Source organism: Lissotriton vulgaris, chromosome 2_1, assembly GCF_964263255.1.
Source record: "Lissotriton vulgaris chromosome 2_1, aLisVul1.2, whole genome shotgun sequence".
In the NCBI taxonomy this organism is placed as follows: domain Eukaryota; kingdom Metazoa; phylum Chordata; class Amphibia; order Caudata; family Salamandridae; genus Lissotriton; species Lissotriton vulgaris.
The window spans coordinates 2,088,679,007-2,088,702,657 of NC_141687.1; the positions used below are offsets into that span (position 1 = coordinate 2,088,679,007).

The following is a 23,651-nucleotide window of genomic DNA, read 5'->3' on the forward strand; positions in this document are numbered from 1 at the left end:
CGGGAGGGTGCGTGAACCCTTCTTGGTGCTCAGATATCTAACATTTATTTTTCTAATTTTTCAGGAACTACTGAATGGATTTACACCATTTTATAAAAAAGGGCTCTCTCTGAACAAAGGGATACCTTTTTGCCATATTTGGTGTAATTCAGTTCAGCAGTTCGGGCTGTAGCTTTGCTAAAGTTTCTTATGGAGGACAGATATCAAACCTTTTCTATTTCTAATTTCTTAGGAACTACTGAACGGATTCACACTATATAAAACAAGCATTGGCATAGCCAATCGGTCTTGCTTTTGGGACCTTTCATTTATTTCTTTAAAGAGTTTTATATTGTGCTGCATAACTAAATAATTATAAGGTCCCAAAAGCGAGACCTATTGGCTATGCCAATGCTTCTTTCCTTATTGCATGTGTGCTGTATTCTGCAGAATACATGCTAAGAGGAAAAATGTCATAAAGCATAATTTTTGTGTTGGAAGGGGCCCCATCCTGATCAAAAGCTATGCTGACCACAGCTTAGACACCCTTGCACTATGGCACGCCTTCTTTGCCACATGGATCCCACAAGAGTGCCAGTGCAGGGAGAGGGCAGCCCTGTGCTCCTTCTAAGTACATATGGTGCAGCTCTGCAGTTCCCATGCATGCAATTTTACTTGCTCCGCTGCATCGCTTTATTGGTACATCAAACATTCTTCCAACAATTCTGCGGTCCACGTGTTTAATTGTACCAATGAAGCAATGGGGAAAGCTCTACTATGCTGGAGTGCTGCTTATTTGTTGGACAAGTCCTCAAGGAGCTGGATGTATATGCGGCCGTCCTGCCGCAGGGCGGGCACCACCCCAGAAAATGGGGGCCATGAAGTCACTAATCATGAGCGACTTTGCGAGTGGGGCACAGCAGATGGATTGAGGCGGACCTTCTTTCCAGGGCTTATGGAGAGCCTGAAAATAATACCTGCATTGTAAGCGCAACCATTCAGGAAAGATTTTGGACTTCATCTCCCAGCATACCAAACGTGAAGCTCATATAGAGCCATCCAATCAGGATGCACGATAGCGGTGAAAACGTGAGGTGTTGCCGCAATTGCGTCTAATGGACTGCAACTATCCTTTTGAAAAAGAAAGAGATTCGAAACGCGTCAGGACTGCGGTCCACGGTGTTAATTTTTTGAAGAATGTTTGCTGTACCAATAAAGCGATGGGGAAAGCAATACTGTGCCGGAGTGCTGCCTATTTGTTGGACAAGTCCCCAAGGATCTGGATATATATATATATATATATATATATATATATATATATTACCTACTGGCGGTCGCCAGTAGGTAGTTATAGTTAGGATTTTTTTCAATGTTAAATCTCAAAATTCTATTTGGAATAACTTTGGCACCGGTTGACGAATCTGCCTGAAAATTTCCTGAAAATGGCCTCGTCGAGCTCCGGTCCTTCCCTGAAAGTTTGGGGGGGATACGTCAAGCGGGGGCCGAGATAAAAGGGGGGTCCCAAAACGCATTTTCCCCATGTTAATTTCCATAGGGCGGTCAATTTCACTTTTAGCCCGAACGGCTGAATGGATTTACACCAAACTTGGCAAAATTGTAGGGACTGGTAGCCCGATGTGCCTTTGCTATGTCTCAAGATATGTGCTGCAGTGGATTTTGAGTAATTTAGGTTCAAAAAAATATATATATCTATAGGCGCTCTCCGGTGCGCGCACCGGAGTGCGCTCCAGGCGCGACACGCGATTTGCGCGCAGAAAGCTGATTGGCTCTTGGGTGTCTGTAAACATTCTAAACAGTCTGGAGCGGCCGCCATCTTGTGTCTCGGTAAAATCGAGACACAAGGGGTTTGAAAAAAAAAGGGGCAAATGACCATAAGGGGGAAGAGTAGACCCCCTCTGACCCCCTAGGTTTGATGTGGGGGCTAAAATAGGGTCCTGCGGGGCATTACATTTTTTTTTTTTTCGTTTTGCGCGGGGGAAGCGCATGGTACGCGCACCGGCGAAGCACGGGGAAAATCCAGGACCATATTTATGAAGGCCTTGCGCTGTTAGTTTTGCGCCTCCTGTGCGTCAATTTTTGTGACGCACCAGCGGTGTAAAAAAATGCGCATTGTTATGCAATATTTAAAAAGTGACGCATCTATCTAGATGCGCCACTTTTTAAATATAGTGCAACGAGGCACATTTTATTACACTGCTGGTGTTATGCGTCACTTTTCTGTGCGCACTCCTTATGACATTCCAGATGTGTCATATTTAATGTATGACGAATCATGTTGCAAGGAGTTACAGATACGTCAGTATTTCTGACATATCTGTAAACATAAAAGTGATGCGAGGCAGGTGCAAGATTTTGACGCAACAGCATCCTAAAAGTGACGCAGAGAAATCTTATAGATTTCAGTACGTCGTTATTACCAAGCTTTTTGCGGGGGAATGCCCCCTTTGCATACATTATACCTGACGCAGATATAATGTGGCGCAGAGTTTTAAAAAGTGACCCATGTACCTAGATGCGTCACTTTTTAAAAATAGCGTCAGGTATAATGCATGCAGAGGGGGTGTTCTCCCGCAAAAAGCTTTGTAATAGCGACGCAGTGAAATCTTTGAGATTTCACTGCGTCAGTTTTAGGATGCTGTTGCGTCAAAATCTTGTGCCTGCTTTACAGCAGGTGTTAGACTGAGGCAAGACCTTTCACATGCTGCTTTCCCCATTTGAAAGGACACATTACTGGAGTTGCGTCACTTTTGTGACGCACTCCAGCAATGCGTTACTTGGAATGTCATAAGGAGTGCGCACAGAAAAGTGACGCATCGCACCAGTGGTGTAAAAAAATGTGCCTCGTTGCGTTATATTTAAAAAGTGACGTATCTAGGTAGATGGGTCACTTTTTAAAATCAAGCGCCACATTATATCTGCGTGAGGTATAATGCATGCAGAGGGGGTGTTCCCCCACAAAAAGCTTTGTAATAGCGACGCAGTGAAATGTTTGAGATTTCACTGCGTCACTTTTAGGATGCTGTTGCATCCTTTAAATATAGTGCAACGAGGCACATTTTATTACACTGCTGGTGTGATGCGTCACTTTTCTGTCCACAGTCCTTATGACATTCCAGATGTGTCATATTTAATGTATGACGAATCATGTTGCAAGGAGTTACAGATACGTCAGTATTTCTCACATATCTGTAAACATGAAAGTGACGCGAGGCAGGCGCAAGATTTTGACGCAACAGCATCCTAAAAGTGACGCAGAGAAATCTCATAGATTTCAGTACGTCGTTATTACCAAGCTTTTTGCGAGGGATTGCCCCCTCTGCATACATTATACCTGATGCAGATACAATGTGGCGCAGAGTTTTAAAAAGTGACCCATGTACCTAGATGCGTCACTTTTTAAAAAATAGTGTCAGGTATAATGCATGCAGAGGGGGTGTTCCTTGCAAAAAGCTTGGTAATAATGACGCAGTGCGTCACTTTTAGGATGCTGTTGCGCCAAAATCTTGCGCCTGCTTCACAGCAAACCTTTCACATGGTGCTTTTTCCATGTGAAAGGACACATTACTGGAGTTGCGTCACTTTTGTGACGCACTCCTGCAATGCGTTACTTTTGTGTTTACAGATATGTCAGAAATACTGACATATCTGTAACTCCTTGCGAATTGATTAGTCATATATTAAATATGACATATCTGGAATGTCATAAGGAGTGCGTCCAGAAAAGTGACGCATCGCTGTTTTCACGTAGCGATGCGTCACTTTTCAGAAATGAGGCCTCCAGTTTATTCACTGTGTCATAACTTTCTTTTCTAACACTCACCTTCTTTCATTCCTCCTACTTCACTTCCTTTCACCTCTCATACCTTTCTGTTCTTTCTTACTCATTCTCCTTTCAATTATCAATGCACTATATTTCACTTACTCTTCATTTTTTAAGAATATAGCTCTTTGATGAGAATTGGAGGTAGTTCTGAAAAGAACTTTTGGTTTTCTTCTTTTAACTGAACAGGAACAAAAACAGGGAATGGAAACTGCTCAACAGGAGCAAAAAGAAAAGAAAAAAATTAGGGGTGGGAAGGGCAGCGATGGTTCTCCAATGCTCGAACCATGAGCAGGACACTTTGCTCCCCATAGGTGAGGAGTTGATTGCAGTATCTGCATTTGACGACCCCATGGTTAAATGCAGGTTGTATGTTTGCTACCTGCTCCTGTGATTGTTCTCTTCCAGAAGAAGTTGCTCCTCCTGTTGATGTAGAGGCCCCATCTCTGGGAACCTCTTGTGCCAGAGCCCTGACACTTTCCCGGGCAAAATTCTGGAGGTGCCTCCTCTCCACATGGCGAATCATGGTGAAGTTGCCAAAAGAGTATTTTTTTGGGGGGTTACCCCGTGACAGGACCTGTTTGCAGATCCTGCACTCTACTTTTGGTGCATTCACCTTCTTCTGGTCTGCTGGAAACTTAAAACATTTCCAGATGAAATGTTCTTTGACCTTCGGCTGAGGAGGCTCTTCATCAATGAAATCATTGGAGTCATCTTCACTGCTGGATGGTCTGGCAGCCATGATTAATCAAGGAATATGGAACAGCAAAAAAGGCAGGTCTTTCAGTCACAAAAGTGAAAGAAGAAGTGAAGGAAATGGGTGGGGATTTCATTCATTGTAAAAAAAAAACTGTTAGCAACCAATGAAAAGTGTTATTTTAGGGTCACATGACCCGACGCGTTTACGCTGCGCGCTCCGGAGCACTTCCGGTGCGTTTACGCAGCGCGATCGTAGGCGCTTCCGGGGCGCGATCGTAGGCGCTTTTGCGTGCGTTTATGCGCCGCGAACGTAGGCGCTTCCGAGGGCACTTACGTTGCGCGCCGAAGTGACGTCATCAATCTTTTATAGAAATGCATAATCATTTTCCTTATTAAAAAAAACTAATTTTATTTGTATGGTACGAAATGTTTTGCATTATTATTAACTTTTCATTCATATTTTTTTTCACGAACGACAGTTGCGCTCTGGGTGCGCTTTCAGATGAGCTCTCGGAAAAGCTTACCGGAGAGCTTAGCTGAAAGCTTCCCGGAGCGCGCACCCAGAGCGCAAAAGAAAAAAATTATATAAAAAAAATGAATACTTAAAAAAAAACAGCAAATTGTAAAAAAAAAAAAAGGTTAGAAACTCGATATACAAAGGAATTAGCATTTAAAAAACCTATGAAATTCACTGAAAAAACCATAGGTTTCACACCAGTTATAGTTAGGAATTAGCATTTAAAAAACCTATTAAATTCACTGAAAAAACCATAGGTTTCACACCAGTTATAGTTAGCTGGAAATTTTACTGATATAAAACCATTGAAATTCCCACGTTATAGTTAGATGGACTCACTATAACTTGCGCGTGCAATGCACTGCTGATGATGTCTTATTAAGCCAGTTAACCAATCAATTTTTAAAAACCATCCATTTAGACACTTATTTAAACATTTATTCTTCCATCAACTTTTACATATACATATATAAAATATATTTATTTTTCAGAAAGACACACATTCACTGGATGGTGTCATCAGTGATGTCATGAGTGATGTCACTGACCATGTCATGAGTGATGTAATATGTGACGTCATCAGCAGTGCATTGCACGCGCAAGTTATAGTGAGTCCATCTAACTATAACGTGGGAATTTCAAAACCATTGAAATTCCCACGTTATAGTTAGATGGACTCACTATAACTTGCGCGTGCAATGCACTGCTGATGATGTCTTATTAAGCCAGTTAACCAATCAATTTTTAAAAACCATCCATTTAGACACTTATTTAAACATTTATTCTTCCATCAACTTTTACATATACATATATAAAATATATTTATTTTTCAGAAAGACACACATTCACTGGATGGTGTCATCAGTGATGTCATGAGTGATGTCACTGACCATGTCATGAGTGATGTAATATGTGACGTCATCAGCAGTGCATTGCACGCGCAAGTTATAGTGAGTCCATCTAACTATAACGTGGGAATTTCAATGGTTTTATATCAGTAAAATTTCCAGCTAACTATAACTGGTATAACTGGTGTGAAACCTATGGTTTTTTCAGTGAATATATATATATACATATATATATATATATATATATATATATACACATTCAACTCAAAAAGTTGCCTGTAATGGAGGATCCCACAAGCAAAGTGAAATTCAGCTTCTGATCTTTATTGGGAGCAGCCGCGAAATGGATGCAAATACAGCAACAGCAGCATATTAGCTAAGCCTTGTGATGAACACTTCCTCAGAGATTCGTACATCTTCAAAGGCACAGCATTTTGATGGCTTCCACATTGTAATTATATCCCGCCTCAGTGGGCGTGGCCACCCCAGTGTCCAGATGGTCTCTGTAGTGCTGTCTTTCACTTGAGTGAGTTGCGTGTCCCTGAAGACTGTAAAATAAAAGTGTAACCCCAGTGGGATGTGCGGCAGAACACCTCAATGTCGTAGCTGTCTCTTATCTCCCAATAACTGCTCCTTGCTCCCCAAGTCAGTGGCGTATTAAGCGTCTCCATAGGTGGGCTGAACACAGCCCCAGGGCTAGCTCCGCGGCTCAGGCAGGCCGCCTTAACATCCAACTCAAAACGTTGCCTGTAATAGATGAGCCCACGAGCAAAGTGAAATTCAGCTTCTGATCTTTATTGGGAGCAGCTGCGAAATGGATGCAGCAGCATATTAGTCCAGCCTTACGCGTTTCGTGATGAACACTTCCTCAGAGGCTCGGACATCTTCAAAGGCACAGCATTTTGATGGCTTCCACATGGTAATTATACCCCTCCTCCTTCTCTGCGGATCTCACAGATGTCGCTGAGTCCTGAGTCATGAATGGCGGAGACCACATCATCTTCTCCACGGCCTGGAGATCTGGCACATGTTGCTGAGTCCTAAGTCATCAATGGTGGAGACAAAATCAGCTTCTCCGCGGCCCGGCAGATCTCACACATGTCGCTGAGTCTTGAGTCATTAATGGCGGAGACCACATCAGCTTCTCTGCACCCGGCAGATCTCACACATGTCACATCCATGAGCAAATAATTACCTGGTGCCACCGGAGTGTGCAGCAGTGGGCACTCCACATGCCCATCACAACTCCACACATCCCATAGATGTCACTGAGTCATGAATGGTGGAGACCACATTGGCTTCTCTGCGGATCTCACAGATGTCGCTGAGTCCTGAGTCATGAATGGTGGAGACCACATCATCTTCTCCATGGCCTGGAGAGCTGGCACATGTCGCTGAGTCCTGAGTCATCAATGGCGGGGACTACATCAGGTTCTCCGTGGCCCGGTAGATCTCACACATGCCGCTGAGTCCTGAGTCATCAATGGCGGAGACCACATCAGCTTTTGGTGCCGCTAACCCTGTGGAACTCAAGTCCGTGCCACGTACCGAGTACGTGTCGCCAGCCTTGCATATCGAAATATGCCTCACTGATCGAAGGGAGTGTGGTGCTGTGGTTGCTGCCACAGACTTGGGGTCACTGCCATTCAGGACTCAGGACACAGTTACACATGTGGGATCGGCTTGTGTTAAAGAGGGTTAGTGGCACCACGTGTCACCACTGTTGCATATGGAAATATGCCTCACTTATCGAAGGGAGTGTCATGCTGTGGTTGCTGCAAGGGACTTGGGGTCACTGCCATTCAGGACTCAGGACACAGTTACACACGTGGGATTGGCTTGTATTAAAGAGGGTTAGTGGCACCACCTGTCACCGCTGTTGCATATGGAAAAATGCCTCACTGATCGAAGGGAGTGTGGGCTGTGGTCGCTGCCACGAATTTAGGATGAGTGCTATTCAAGACTCAGGACACAGTTACACATGTGGGATCGGCTTGTGTTGAACAGTTAGTGGCAGCACGTGTCGCCGGCCTTTCATATGGAAATATGCCTCACTGATCGAAGGAAGTCTGCTGCTGTGCTTGTCTCATGGAGGTGTGTTCACTGCCATTCAGCACTCCGGTCCAGGAAAGACATGGCTTAGCAGTTCGGGCTGGACTGTTCCCATGAGGCACAGGGTCAAAACTGATTTGCATGTGGCCATGTCTGAACTGGGGTGGCGTGGTGAGCAAAGCAACAATGGATTAAACCCAGATCTGTGAGTGGGGGTAAATGTTTTACCAATGTTCAACATTCCGTCCATCACCTTTTGTTTACACCTAGGAATTAGTCAGTGGATATGTACTAACTGGTATTGGTGTGTTCATGGTTTCAAAAATTATAGTCTGTATTTTAGAGTGGGTGTATCAAGTGTTATATTAGGGTCTGATGAGATGCATCAGATTTTCACGTGGATGATGTCATCAGTGATGTAATTTGAGATGTCATCAGTGATGTCACTGACCATGTCATGAATGATGTAATATATGTGACGTCATCAGCAGTGCATTGTGGGGGAGCAAGTTATAGTTAGCTCAACTACCTATAACAGGGGAATTTCTATGGTTTTCTATGAGTGAAATATCCACTAACTATAACGTCCCTGAAACCTATGGTTTTTTCAGTGAATTTCTAAGGTTTTTTAAATGCTAATTTTTAACTATAACGTGCCTGAAACATTTGGTTTTTTTCAGTGAATACACATATATATATATATATATATATGTATGTATATATATATATATGTATGTATATATATATATATACAGATCTATGTATATAAATATGTGTGTGTATGTTGCGCTGAAGGATGTTCTAGCGTCTAAGCAAAATATTTCTGTACAACATTAAACACTTTTAAAATTTTTGGAACATTGATAATACATTGTGTCTTTTAGCACTGAATAATAAACGTAACGTGGGCTGTGAAAGAAACGTGATTTGCAATCAGCGTTTCTTTTACACTCTGCAAGGTTAAAAATATACCTGATAGAAGGCAGATGTGCTGCAATTATACAGAGGTGTTATGTGCTTTTGCTGGTGTCACGTCTACAGATTTCTGCTGATGTGATTTGAAGTTTGCTCATTATGCATTAATCTTTCTGTAGATAAATATAGGTCACTACCTTTTATTGTTCCCCAATGTAATGGTACTCATTTTTAATTGCTGAACTCCATCCAAAGACAGTCTGAAGTTTTACAAATACTCTATGCGCCATAGCTAGACTTACAAATACACCTACACATTAACGATTCATTGTTAACCTAGATAAAACGTCCTGTTTCTTTCAAGCATGAAGAAATTTAGATAGTTCAATGTTACAGCGCTTGCTGCTTCACCATCTAATTGTTGGGTAAGCATAAATAAAATGGCATGGAATATGGAATTAGTGATGAAATAGTTGTTAGGTCCGGAACATTATTCTAATAAATATGCAGTATTTAACTTGGATAAGGAATCAACCTTTTTCATTTCAGGTTGACATAAAAAAGTGCTAGTACAGTCTGTTGCAACTGAAAACTATCCCTGCAGGTCGTTCGGCTTACACATACTTCTCTACTATCTTCTAAGCTCTAATTACAAGAGAGCCACTGGAAGAGGTATAATACCACATCTGGTAAATACTAATTTCCCTGGGGTGAAATATTTAGTGGGTGGACTTTGAAATGAGGCTTAACATGTGAAATTTGAATCTAAATGACTGAATTCTATGTGTTTTGTCTCATTGTCGGCCTTTTACTCCCAGATGAATTTCATCAGGTTTGACCTACTAAAATCTAGAGAAAGCAGTGGGGATAATCAACACACATCAGCAGCTGTGTTGTTCGGTGCCAAATCTATGGCGATGACACCGACCTTTTGCTAGACGTCCATGCCAACTATAGTGATTTGATTGCAGTGACAAAAAACCTAGCAAAAGTGCCATGTAGAATTGAAAGCAACTTGCCATTTGTTAATGCAATCAACATTTGATATGTTGTATGGACATGTCAGTGGTCAATAATATCCTAGTAGGGACTAATTGGGCAAGATTAGTATCTGCTTGTGGATTATATTATTGTTTTTTCTTGTTTTTTCTTTGCCCTTTGTGTTAGGCTTATTATTTTATTGTATATGTGTTCTAATTCAGTTATATAGCATCAATCCTGGCAGCTGATGCTATCCGAAGCGAACCATAGTCATTTGATCTATATAATTACCCTAAAGTAGACAATGCCTTACCAACAGGTAATAGTTTCAATTTACGGAGTCTACCCAGTAACACTGGGAAATACCATTTCCTGTAGGTAAGGCATTGACTACTTTATTTTGTTTTCAATGTGAACTGATTACCCTGTCTCATTGTATTCTTTACTGGCACATTTGGCAGAAGCAGCTTTTGGAAAGTATGAGGCTTAAGTTTTGTGGATTATTTGTAAGCATTTAATTACATAGTATTCAACTACTTCTGGAGTAAGGTCAAATGTTTGGGCATCAGCCATCTTTCATTAAGATTATTCAATTCAATTCAAATAAAGCTTTATTCGATTTTTACATGGAAAATCATAAAAGCACATGTAGTACAGCATAAAATGAGTACGAAGCTCAATCGTAAAACATCCAACATGCAATTTTTAGAAAACAAAAAGATTTAAAATTTAAGATTATGCAAATTATGGCTGTCGGGGAACAGAAGACAGTTAGTTCATGGACGCTCTACACCTTACTACAAATTTCAAGAAACTAGTAGCTGAAATGATTGTAAGTTCATCTTCGAGCATGTATAGCTTGAGTAAGGCTGGCCTGCACTGTCTTAAGCCCCACAGTTTAAAAAGTGGGAGAAGATGTTTCCTTCTGCCCCAGTCATAAAATTTGCAGAATAAAATAACGTGAATGTTGGATTGCTTGGAAACATTATCACAAGGACAGGCCACCAGGGTAGTCGACCAGTCATTTACGGTGGGAAATGTTAGTAGACGGAAGAGACAATCCGTCCTCATCCTTGTTAGCAACATTCTCGTATAGGTTGTAAGAATCGGGGAAAGATACGGTGGGATGCCAGCATCATAAAGTAAGAGGTTGTGGTGAGCGATCGATGGTTTGTTACCTTCAAGATAAGAACGTCTGTCTGAAAGTAGACCTAAACAGCGGGCCTTGAGGTCCTTTTTAGAAATCGTTTGACACATTGTGGGGTTAATATACATATCAGCTAGATCCAATGAGGTTAAAAATTTCTGTACATAGGCGAGCCAGGGTATTTTTCTTGAGTTAGTTAAGGCCATACAATCCTTGATTACGTCCTGGTTTAACACCGTTTTTTCCGAGGACCATACTTTATGCCATAGCAGAATTGGTGCGATTTTGATTGTGTCCTAGATATATGCACGTGCTAGCTCATTGTGACAGACTGTGGTTGAAATGGATCGAGGAACAGCCAGCAAAAATCTTAAAAATGCATTCTCGCTGGTTTGGATCTCTCCACAGTCTGCCAGGCCCCAGATACCTGCTCGGTATGTTGCGGTAGAGACGCATTTGGCAGCAAATATGTCCAACAAAATCCTAACTGGTTTCCCACCTAGTTTAGTAGCAAATTTCTTCAAGGCTCCAATTTGTCTGATAAAAGCCAAATTTCGGGTGTGTACGGCATTCTTCCATGAACCTGTGCTGTTAAAAAGTATACCCAAGTAAGTGAAGGTTTTCGTGAGGCTGATCTTGGTTGCATCAATGAACGTATTGCAGGAAATGTTCTTTTTGTTACTGCAACACATTGTGAAAGTTTTACTTACATTGATCTTGAGGCCTCTCGAGCCCATAAAGGTAGAAAAGGCTGACAATGCTTTTTGAAGCCCTAATTGGGTCCTGGACATGATAACGGCGTCGTCCGCATATAAAAGAATTGGAACCGCGAGGCCATTTATTTTTGGATAGTCAACAACTAAATTGGCCAGGCAGTCGGCGACGCTGTTAATGTACAAATTAAAAAGAAAGGGGGCAAGGATACAGCCCTGCCTGACCCCCTTTTAAATAGGGAACTTGCTCGTGCAGGCTCCATCCTTTCCGTAGCGAACCTTGGCCCCAGCTTCTCGATATAGTTCTTTTATGAAGGCTAAGATGTTAGGGTCAACGCCCATGTTGATAAGGGTAGACCAGAGTAAGCTGTGGTTAAGGCAATCAAAAGCAGAGCTTAAATCCCCGAAAGTCATGTATATATTGCCCCTTTTTGCCAACACGTATTTGTCGATGATCAGAGCTAAATTTAAGCATTGTTCCACTGTCCCGAGACCAGAAACGAACCCATATTGAAATTTAGACAAAATGTTATTTTCCTGAGCCCATGTTTGTAATTGGTTCAACAGGACTCTCCCGGCCAACTTCATCAAGGAGTCCAATAAGGAAATTGGTCTATAACATTTAGGGTCCGTTCTTTCACCTTTTTTAAAGATGGGTATTATGATCGCTTCTTGCCATGTCACAGGGAATCCTTTGCGGGCATAAGAGTTGAGGACGTTTGTAAGAATAGGTGCCCATAGTTGAATGTTGTCTTTAAATAGATCTATAGGGATTCCATCTGGACCGGGAGCTTTGGCATTAGAACTTTCAAGGATGGCCAGTTCCACTTCTGAATAGTTAAAGTAGATGGATAGTGGAAACGGCTCCGTGTTGTTAATTTGCGACTCATTACTCTCCATTGGATGAGTTACGAGGTTAAGTGGTTCAATCTGGTCATCTAGTTTGTACAGTTCGGTAAAATGATTTATCCAAACTTCTTCCGTGATGGCAATTTCTATGCGGTCTGTTGACCTATCGCTAAAAAAGGGGGCGTTGACCTCCCTCCAGAAAGCTGTATTGTCTCTTAAGGTGCTAGCTTTCAACAGAGCTTCCCAGGCCGCAGTTTTCAGTTCCTTTTTTCTGTTTTTAATTGCCTGTTTATAAGCGGCACGGGCGGATCTAATTTCCACCCGATTTTTGGGAGATTTGTTAAGGGTGGCCTTCAGGATGTTATGAGTGTTCGAACACTCATGGTCCAACCAACCACGGCTCTTGGAAACATTGCTTTTGTTGTAAGTTCTGGTCAAATTTTTTTTAATTTGCGAGGCAATTTGGTCAAAGGCGAGGATGATTTCTTGTGGATTGGGAGGGTGTTCTAAGCAAGACCGAAAGAGATCAGGGACAGTTTTGATCAGATTTTCTAGAAATTTCGAGGTGTCAATTTTAGCCCATTTTATGGTGTATCCGTTTCTTGATGAAAGAGAAATGGTATGTGAGAAAAGATTTTCTATATTGCTCCTAGGCTTGGTTCCACTGGAGGGGGAATATATTTTGGCACTGATGGGATAGTGATCGCTCAGAACCAGCTCCTCTCTATTAATTTCTAGGGCGTCGCCATGATGACTGTGAGACAAGAGGAAGAAGTCTATTGTCGTGAGCGATCCCCTTCCATGAAATGTGGGTAAAAAGTCGGTTGGGGGCACTGTTAAATCGTTGAAAAAGCCCAGATCCCATTCATGTAATAGATTGTTCAGTTGGGATCCCATGGTTGAATGTTCAAAATGGGTAGTATGTTCTCCATTTGGGGCTCTTTGATCACAAACCCTGGTTCCACTGTATGGGCATAGGTGACAATTAAAATCGCCTAATATAATCAAGCGTTTGTCTAAACAGGACCCTCCCATACCCTTCTTTATGAGTTTGGAAAGAAACTCTATACATTTTGGTTGGTCGTCTCTCTGTATGCTGTTATATAGATTTATAATGAGAGAACTGACTGCCTCTTTCCCGGACATTTTGAAGGCCTGTAGTGAGCGACCAAAGGACTTTGAGCTGGAATCAGTTGGAGGGAGCTCAACGCGTTCTAATGATACATTTAGTCTGTTTGAGACGTAAAAGCAAAGACCTCCCAAAGGCCTACCTCTGCGTGACTGGATGGATGGGGTAAAGTGTGTGCTGTAGCCGTCCAGGTTTATAGGTGTCAGATCCCAACATTCCTGAAACGCTATGATGTCAAAGGTATTTATGTAGTTCAGGAAGATTGGGTCCTTGACTTTATTTGAAAGACCGGCTATGTTCCAGGATAGAATTGAAATATATTGATCGTCATCAGAGTGAGTTAATGAGCAGTGTGGAAGATGTAAGTCAGAGGTTGAGGGTAAAAGGGGGGCCAGCGAATCATCAGTTTGTGCGATTCCCGGCCCAGGAGGGCCGTGTGACGAGGCCATGTTGGAGGAATCCACAGTGGGTTGGGCCGGAACAAGTTTCCCACGTTGACTAGGAGATGTCCCTAAGCTATCAGGAGACGGGGGGGGTTTGACTTGTTATTGGGAAGTAATTGGTTGTTTGATGGTCAATCAACCATTTCTAGGGTTGAAAAATAGTTACTAGTTGGTGCCCCTCTCCACCCCTCTGCATAGGGTTGATCTCTTCTTGGGTTCCAAGGATAATGATCCCAGTCCCTCCTCCTGTTACGCGTTTCGACTTGAGTCCAGCTCCAGCCTGGGGATTGGTCCCAACTTGGAGGAAAATCTTGTTCACGGGGAAACCTCGGGGGATAGAAGAAAGACAAACGGTTAGTGTCTATACTTCCCTTTCTCTCCAAGGTTGACCAGGAACATATGTAACTGACTGTCTCTGGGTTATCAAAATTGATAATAATACAGTCCCCCTTTATTCTTTTCCTGGTTTCCCCAATCCAAGGAACTCTTTGTACCATAGAAAGTCTACTTTTACAATGTGAAGGAAGGGGTCTGTTAATCTGAAGCCACTGCATGACTTTATTTTTCAGTGACCAGGTGGATTCACTCATGTGTTCCTCCAGTTCTGGGACCCCCGTGAGAATCACAGTATAGGGGCTTGCCTCTGGAGGAAGGTGGACTGGCCTCTTTAAACTAACTGGTTTGCTGGGAGCATCAACAGCCTGTTGGGTAGCCGCGGGTTTGGGCGAAGGGGGCTTTGATTTTGTTCTAGTGGGGTCAGCAGTTGATACTGGCTTTCCATGTACTTGTTTAGTGGTGCCCTTAGTGTCTGTTGAGATCGCTTGTGTAATAGTTGGGGTTTTGGAATTTTTTCCTGTGGGTAAGGGAGTTTTATGTGTTGAGGATGGGGGCGCAGGTTTCTGTACGGTGACTGCCTTAACATGATTGGCAGTCGTAGGGACTAGTGAAGCTAGGGTGGTGGTAGGTGGTTTAAGATGGCTAGTGTGGTTGATTAATCTAGCGATCTGCTTCTCGATGTTGTTTAAAGTTCGCTCTATTGGTAGTAGTTAGGATTTTATGAGATCCTTGATTATGTCTAACACTTGTGCGTTAAGCTCAGGGTAGTTAATATTGGCAGCATCATGACCCCTATGGGCGTCATCCAACGATGCAACTAGAACAGAGGGGTCATCCACATTAACGGGCAATTAATGACTTGCGTTATTTCGAAGGTTGGTACGAGGGTATTTTTTAGACCTGGTGCGCTTTGGTGGACAGTGCTGCTTAGTCTTAGCTACTGGCCTTGTGCTATCTTGTTTGGGAATGGCACCCTCCCTAGGCTCCTTATCAGTTTTTGTGGGGGAAGCTACTACTAAAGGTGGCGGCTCTATCAAGGGTTGCGACTCGGTCAAGGTTAACGGTGCGGTTTGAGTGGGACTAATCACCAGAGTAGGTGTTTTCTCCAAATCTTCCATAAAGGCTTCCCCTAGAGAAAGATGACTGACAGATAAGTCAACGCTCATTGGGATAGTGTGGAGTTCAGCGCGAATTTCTTGCAGTAATGGGACGTTAGTATCCTGTTGAATAGGTGTTTTGGCTAAAGCCAGAAGGCCCATTGAGGATCTTCGTGCTGCAGCAAGGTCCTGGGAAACACGTCTTTCTAAAAGTACAATCCCCTGGTTGATAGCATCATTAGCTTTTGTAATGAATTGGTCAATTGGGCCAGTCACTTGACCCACTCTTTGAGCCGTCTTGTTCCTCATGGCCCTGGTAGTCATAATGGCACACGTGGATTGATGAGTGTTCGGTGTAATAGTAAAGGACAACCAATATGCGATGTAAATGTCAATGGGCAGATGAAGATGAAATAGAGTTGGCCCAGACCAGACTTGCCCAGGCTTGAAAGGGCTTAAACGGGCCCGCCCTTTGCCCGGGCTTTGCCCCGGGCTGCGGCCCGCGCGCGTCCCGCGGTGCGCGTTACAGGTCCTGCTTAAGTGTCTGCGAGGTATGGGGAGCGGGGCACTGGGAGGGGGCGCGGCTCACGCGGGAAGAGGAAACAGCTGATGTTGATGACGCTGTACCTCGCAGTCCCGGGGCCGCGCCTCTCACCTCCTCTGCGGCCTCGCGTCTCCTCCCTCTGGGTCAGAATGCAGTTGGTAAGTGAAGGCTACTCCTGTAGCGGAAATCTGGTCAAAGGTCTCAAAAACGCTGGAAACAACCTCTGCAGCGAGCGAGCGAACTGTAATCCATAATCCTCGAATACTGGAGTCACCCACCTATTTCAGTTTTCAGTTTTCAGTCATTAAGATTATAATTTTGCTGCAATTGATAATACTCTCTTAAGTATGAACAAAACGACACAAACCCCAATGCAAAGTGACATTCCAAGGCGACAATTGGATAAAAGGTAATAGTAAGTAAATGAGAAACGTAGACTGTTGTCTTTGTTGGGAGACATTTAGACATCTAATTTTGGTGTACAATTTGGCACATCTGATACTTAGGGGCCTATTAAGATGTTGGTTGTAAAGACTTCGACCACAGGTTGGAGGCCTTATGATCAATATTGTCTGTTTCATTTCTGATTGGTTGATTTTGATTCAGACTGTCGGAATTGAAACTGGCTGGTCCTTCTGGCTGGCTTCCATGGCCTCAACGAGCCCATCGGCCAGTCGGAACCTGCCCTTAATCTAAATGGACGGCAGTTTATGCCAGCCGAACTACAATGCTCGGTCTACAGCAGGATTTTCGACAGTGGAAACCCTGTCGGAAAGGATGTTTGGGGGCCCCTAGCAAGGCCTCTTTCCTTTGCGTGCTCCATTTGGTAGGCGAGTGGGCACCTATGGTGCCCCCCTGTTAATCCCTGCACCCTGTGGCAGGCCCCTTGAGGGGCCTGTCACAAGGTGAAGGGCTTAACACAACCTCACATTTCCCCATAGGAGAATGAACTATGGCCGGTTTACGGCTGTTACACATGCTCCAATTGGGAAATGTCAGAATGCTTCCGCACCATGTGCTGTTGCATCATAATGAGGAGGTCGGGACCGCCGACCGGGGGTTGGTCGGTCCTGTTTCCGAGACGGTGTTAGGTGGACGTAAGACCGCCCAACATCGTAATAGGCCCCTTAATGTTTCCCACAATGCTTTTATAAAAAATATTATTTCTTTATATCTACTTTCTGCCTTCACTGCTCTAATTTATCTTCCTTGAGCTTAATAAAAATCACACATATTATATTGAAAAACATTTCCTCACAGTAAGGGGGTTCTAATTTGCTGTTTATTTTAAGCACTGTATATTAGTCTGGAAGTATATAGCGGCTAAATTACTGAGAGCTTTAACATGAACACAAAATTATTTTATCGACTAACAAAAGTTTTCTTTTTTAAATTTTAGTCCTGGAAGTGGACTTTACGGGATTGATAGTATGCCTGATCTACGTAGAAAGAAAACGTTTCCAATTGTAAGAGATCTGGTAAGTTATTCATCATTTTAAAAAAGTGAAATCATGTTTTAAACCCAATTGCAATGTGAAGTATTACCAAAGGTACTTACATAAGAATGTACTCTTGAACTTGCATCACTGCCATTTCACAAACACACACTTAACTCCCTTTCTTTTTTGTGTTGTAATTCTTTATTAACAGTTTTTAAGCAATTACATCCTGAGATCAACAGTGTCGGCCACACGTGTACAATGCTGTAGAGAGTGGTTTCAACTAAAATTTGTGCAGCGTGCGTCTCTTATGAACATTAGCGAGCGTATAAAGGGTGCGTGGTGGGGTAGTTAGGAGGTATGGGGGGCGGGCATCCATGTCGTGGGAAGCATGCAGGCGCAGGTGTCTCAAGTGGTGGTCATAGTCTATCCAGATGTGGAGGGGAAGGAGTAATCCTGAGGTATTGGTGGGTCCTAATAAGGCCTGAGGGCTGTGATTTCTTTCATTAGGCTTGAGCCGGAATAGCCCCTGAGTCTTTGGGATTGAATGCAGGAGATACGTGCCGATAGTCGGGTGTAAGGAGGAGGCATGGTTGATGATGACGGGCGCTCCCCATCTCGGTGTCTGCTTATGGCACTGTAGAGTCATGCTCTTTTCTAGAGAGGTGTAAGCTTCAGGGCGGGTGGGGTTTTAGGGGGGAATGGTGCTGCACAGCATCGTCCGTGGGGTTTCTCATCGGTACCTGGGTAGAGCTTGGGGACTGTTAGCTAGTGGTCCGTGGCGTTTGGTCGCCTGCGGGGCTGCTTTGCCAGAGGAGTTGGATGGGGGGTGGGGAAGGGGGATGAGAGTGGGGGGGGACGGCTATGGGCGAGGCACCCTTTCCCTATCCATTTATGTGCAATTCCATTTGCATTTCATTCAGAATTTAGTTTTCCTTCTCTACTTTGATGTTACACTAAATGTTGTAATTCCAGGCTTAGCAGAACATGGGGTGAGGAGCTTTTAGTTCTCAGAACCTGCGCTTGTCGAGGCCTCGTCATCTGGTTGCCAAATATATTGCCATATTTTAAAGCAAAGCAGCCCTCTTTATTAATGAAGTGGCAGCTGACATGACTAATACCATTAGATGGAACCTGATGTTATTTTTCCCTGCAAACCATTTCAAAACAAATCCTTCTTTTACGAAGGGGCATTCTTCAGTGTGTTGACCGAGGCCACAAAACAACTTATGAGGTAGCTGCGCTCTTAACATTCCAAAGGGAATGTGTGTCATATATTAACCGTGGTTAGTTACCCAACCCGAGATTCGCTCGCTCTACTGAGCACTCATTCTCTGTAAATTGATTGTTTTAATCTTTTGGCTTCCCAAAAAAATGAAAAGTTCAGGCATTTTGGAGAGACCAGGAGACAGAAAGAAATAAAACTGTCAAGGTAATATCCAACAAGACAGTAAACACTTTCCAAACACTTTCCGAACAAAACAATCCATTTAAGTTAAGAAACTTTGAAAAGATCAAAAAAATGCATTGGAGTAGCTGAGTAAATTTACCACCAAGTACAAATGCAGTAGGATGGACCACAGGATGGAAATCGAAGTGAGAAGGACACCCAGGAGATGATTACTGCTAATGGCAAGAATCATTTCTCCAACTCCCCTCACAGCGAGATGTGCAGAGCTCAAATTGTCATTATTCACAGCATGTCTATGCTGCTAGTGGAGCATTGCAATCGTTTCAGTTACAGTGCAAGGTGATCTCCACTTTTATTGAACCAATGAACAACATTCTCCTCCTCTTTTGCTGATATCTCTTTCATATTCCTTCATCATTCCAGTTTTCGTAATCAATGTTCGAGCATAAGGGAGCATGTCTGGACTGTATAAAAACATCTTAGAAATTGTATGGTTTTGTTCACTGTTGTAAAAGAGATATGCTTTTTTTTATTTATTTTTTTACATTTTTTTTTTTATTGAGAAAGATAGAGCATGAGCACATGATCCAACACAAAAGAGAAAACCTTCTCATCACGTAAAAGTGGCTTAGAATCAATAAAACAGAGATATGCTTTGTTGACATTAATTTGGGTTCTGTGCTGACCCACCCACCTCCCTAGCTTGGAGGGCCAAGGATTGAATGCTGAGACTCTGATCCACATGTGCGCTAAGAATCTCACCATTTTGCTTTACAATTCAAGATTGTTATAGTGTGATTTTGTGTATCTAGGAATTTCTACTGTTATTTGTGCTGACAAGATTGTTACAATTCGCTGATCTTTAGCGCAATGATTCACAAAATGCCAATGAAGAAATATAACCAAATAACAAGCATTGGAAATGCAATAGGTCTCGCACCATTAGAGTTAGTGCTTTTAGAATTGTTTATGGGTTTTTTTTGTAAATGTTTAGCATTTTTGTTTCCTGTAGCCAATGCTAAAGAATTACAAATAAAAAAAGCCATAAACATTTCTTAAAGCTGAAGGGTGAGGTTTGAGGGTGAGGGTGAGGGGTTGAGGGTGAGTGAGGGTGAGGGGTTGAGGGAGGGTGAGTGTGGGTGAGGGTGAGTGAGGGTGAGGGTGAGGGTGAGTGAGGGTGAGGAGTTGAGGGTGAGGGTGAGTGAGTGTGGGGGTTGAGGGTGAGTGAGGGTGAGGGTGAGTGAGGGTGAGGCTGAGGTGTTGAGGGTGAGTGAGGGTGAGTGAGTGTGAGTGAGAGGTTGAGGGTGAAGGGTTGAGGGTGTGAGGGTGAGGGGTTGAGGGTGAGTGAGGGTGGAGGGTGAGGGTGGGGGGGTGAGGGTGAGGGGGTGAGGGTGAGGGGGTGTGGGGTGAGGGTTAGGGGGTGAGGGTTAGGGGGTGATTGTTAGGGGGTTTGAGCGTTAGGGGGTGTGAGCGTTAGGCGGTGTGCGGGTTAGGGGGTGTGAGGGTGAGTGTAAGTGAGGGGGTGTGAGGCTTCGGGTGTGTGACGTTGTGAGGTTTTCTTCATAAGTGAACCACAGAACATAATGGAGGCAAAAAAGAGAAATCCGACACAAAAAGGCGTGCCTGCAAGCTTAAGTAGATAGACCAAAAATAAATAAAAGGATGGTTTGCGAGCACCCCGGAAGGAATCGCAATTCACTGGAGTGTGGATTATGAGCTCTCCGTACTCGAGATCTGTCTGAGAAAGTAACGTTTAGCCCCATATTTAGTGGCACCTACTAAAGCTCACTGGTACAGTTCAACCCTCGCAGTAATTTGTAACTTGGTGGTGTGCATGGCGGGTTCACGAAGGCGATCTGATAGAGGTGGCGGCACTCTTCCCAAGAAGAGGGCTCTTGCTGTATGGGGCTCCCTTTCGGTTAATGAGTTATTAAAGGGACGTGCTAACCTTAACGCTGTCTGTTCCCTGCCACGGTTCTCCAGGAGCCAGTGGAGTTCAAAGACCGACAGTTGCGGTTTTTAGCAGCTACCACAGGCGAGACGCAGTTTAAAACAAACGGTGAAATGAGCACACGCAACGCTGGCGCCCCTGCAAGCAAACCATTCATACCACCGGTAGGAGATATCGCTAGAAAGCACCAGATGCTGCACACAAGTGAGGACTTTACTCACGAGAAACTATGTGGTTTACAAGCCCGGGCTAACGAAAAGCAAGGCATTAAGTTCAGATGGCGAATAGTGGCGAAAATGGGGCACCAGGCTCTCAGCAGGAATGCTCCAGCAGTCGGTGGAGTCCGGCAAATCAGGTTATGCCGCTATGAAATCCGTACCACCGGGTCAAAGTGCTGGCTTGAGCTATGACTACTTTTGCCTACGTCAAACCTTGGATGCTGAGAGATTATGTAATAGCATTTTGTATGTCGAGTGTAAGTAAGCCTGTAGAGAGAGCTTCAGTTAATTTCACCCCCCCTATGGCTGCACTCACGCCCCTGCTGCCTTAAGGCACCGGGCCTGTTCCTTACCGGCATTCAAACAGTGGCAGAGAAAATATATAGACATATGATGGAGCACAGGTTATCCGTTTGTTGCCGAGGCTCTGCTCAGTGGGCAGGTGTACGAGTTTATCCTAGTGTACACGGGGTAAGCGAACGTAGACACAGAAGCCGGCAGGCCCATAATGTATCTTCACATAGGGGCCCAGAGTAATAACAAGGAAGTACGGAGACCACCAAGAAGATGAAGTACCCCGCCATGCTCTGGAGCCTGGTTAACCCAGCTACGCACACATTTCCTTGGGCCATACGGGGGAGACAGGACTAGGACAGGAAGAGGGTGGAGAATTAAAAAGTAAAAATGCGACACGGCGGGAAGGGGAGGGGGCGGAGCGGGTAAAATAACAAACAAGACGGAGGGAAGAGAGGGGAGGGGGGAGGAGAAATGCGACACGGCGGGAAGGGGAGGGGGCGGAGCGGATAAAATAACAAACAAGACGGAGGGAAGAGAGGGGAGGGGGGAGGAGAAATGCGACACGGCGGGAAGGGGAGGGGGCGGAGCGGGTAAACCAAGACGGACGTGCACGCGCTTTTAAGCTCAATGCGCATGCGCATTGAGCTTAAAAGTCACGGGCACTGCAAGGAATCGCCACGATTCCTTGCAGTGTGGATAAAGAGTGGATAAGTCCCAATACTCTCGCTTGCTCGATGCGCATGCGCATCAACAGGCGAGACCTAAAAAGGGAGGGCATGTCCGATCTCACAAGTAGGATACCCATGACATTAAAATCCATGATACTTAAATTCCCTAGGCAAATGAACAACCTGAGCTATGATCTTGGCCTTGACTTGTATTTGGGACTATATTCATCATTAGGTGGGAGTGAATGCAGATTTGAGTGAGAACTAACAGCTATGGCCTTTTCCAGTTCCTTCATGGGTAGTACTGGTTCTCGTATTATTAAAAGGATAATTACCGTGGAGCGGTCGAAAATACATTAGAGCACCTTGTGGTTTTTCAGATGGGAAATTACTGCTACAGTTTTAATTTCACTAGACGGAAGGAGGGATAACCTATAGTATCGACGTCACATCACCCTGATTCCACAAATTTCCCACCTTTATAATCTATTTTCCACATGCAGATTTTTACTTGGTAATAATTTGTGATACATGCATGGGGAACATTTTCTGCTATGCATAATTGCAATATTTCTTAGAGCTCAAAATTGAATATAAACACATGGTGTGCCTATATTCGAAACCATCCTTCTAATCATGGCCTAAACAGGAAGATATATAACTGCTATGTTGCATTATATTTACAAAGTATAGAAGAGGTCCAACTTGAATTGCAATGACGAGATGTAATCCACCTCTGAGGTACAGGGAGTCGGCTAGAAGGAGTGTGTAGAGGGGCTGAGAACCTAATGTGTGAAGACAATCTAATCTTGGAGGTGGTTGAAGAACATATACACTATGACTGGAGATCAAACATTCAGTTAGAAGAGAACAATAAAGCATCTGGACAGATTACTAATCAAATGTGGATTCACCTACAATTGCTTAAGTATTAATGGAACAAGCTGACACAGTCTAAAGTGATGCTGATTATTTGAAATGAATAACATCATAAGACATTAAGGAGGGCTGAATAAATATAAACTCTATCATCCACTAAGGACTCAGTGGACTCAATATCTGTGACACACTCAAATAACAGCCTGACACAAGAGCATGAGCTCACACAGTAAGCTGTTTCTGGTCAGTTAATTAGCAATACTTACTATACATCAAACAAATCGTGGAAATGCACTTTATGTAGCGGAGTCATTGTAGCCTGCCCTACCTCCTTTTCAAAAGTGAACCAGGAGGCAGAAATTTCAAAGAATTGCAACACATTCAGTATGAAGTTGTGAGCTGACTTTAAGACTAGCAGGGTAGGGAGGAAGCACTGCAGACACTGGAGCAAATGATTTTAGCTCCTTTAGGAAGCACACAATTACAGACGGAGATCTGATATAATGCATAAAGGGATACATGAATGGGGCATCTATGGCAGGTCAATCGTTTTATTTGGACCCTAAAGTTTTGTGTTCATTTCAGATAATTATAAGAAAACGGAACAATGGATACATGAGAGCATGCAAAATGTACGCTTGTACACATCTATAAACTTACAGGATTGCACTTCCCATTTATTACCACACAACCGAGGA

At 43.6% G+C, this 23,651-nt stretch overlaps 1 protein-coding gene across 2 annotated transcripts in view; it reads left to right on the forward strand.

The window, feature by feature from the left end:
* Positions 1-23,651, forward strand: part of UNC13C (unc-13 homolog C) — a 1,328,864-nt gene that overhangs the window by 329,585 nt on the left and 975,628 nt on the right. For both annotated transcript variants that reach the window (XM_086958316.1, XM_086958317.1), the window contains exon 4: positions 17,490-17,568. In XM_086958316.1, the coding sequence (XP_086814442.1) occupies positions 17,490-17,568 (79 nt within the window). The remainder of the gene's footprint in view (positions 1-17,489; positions 17,569-23,651) is intronic.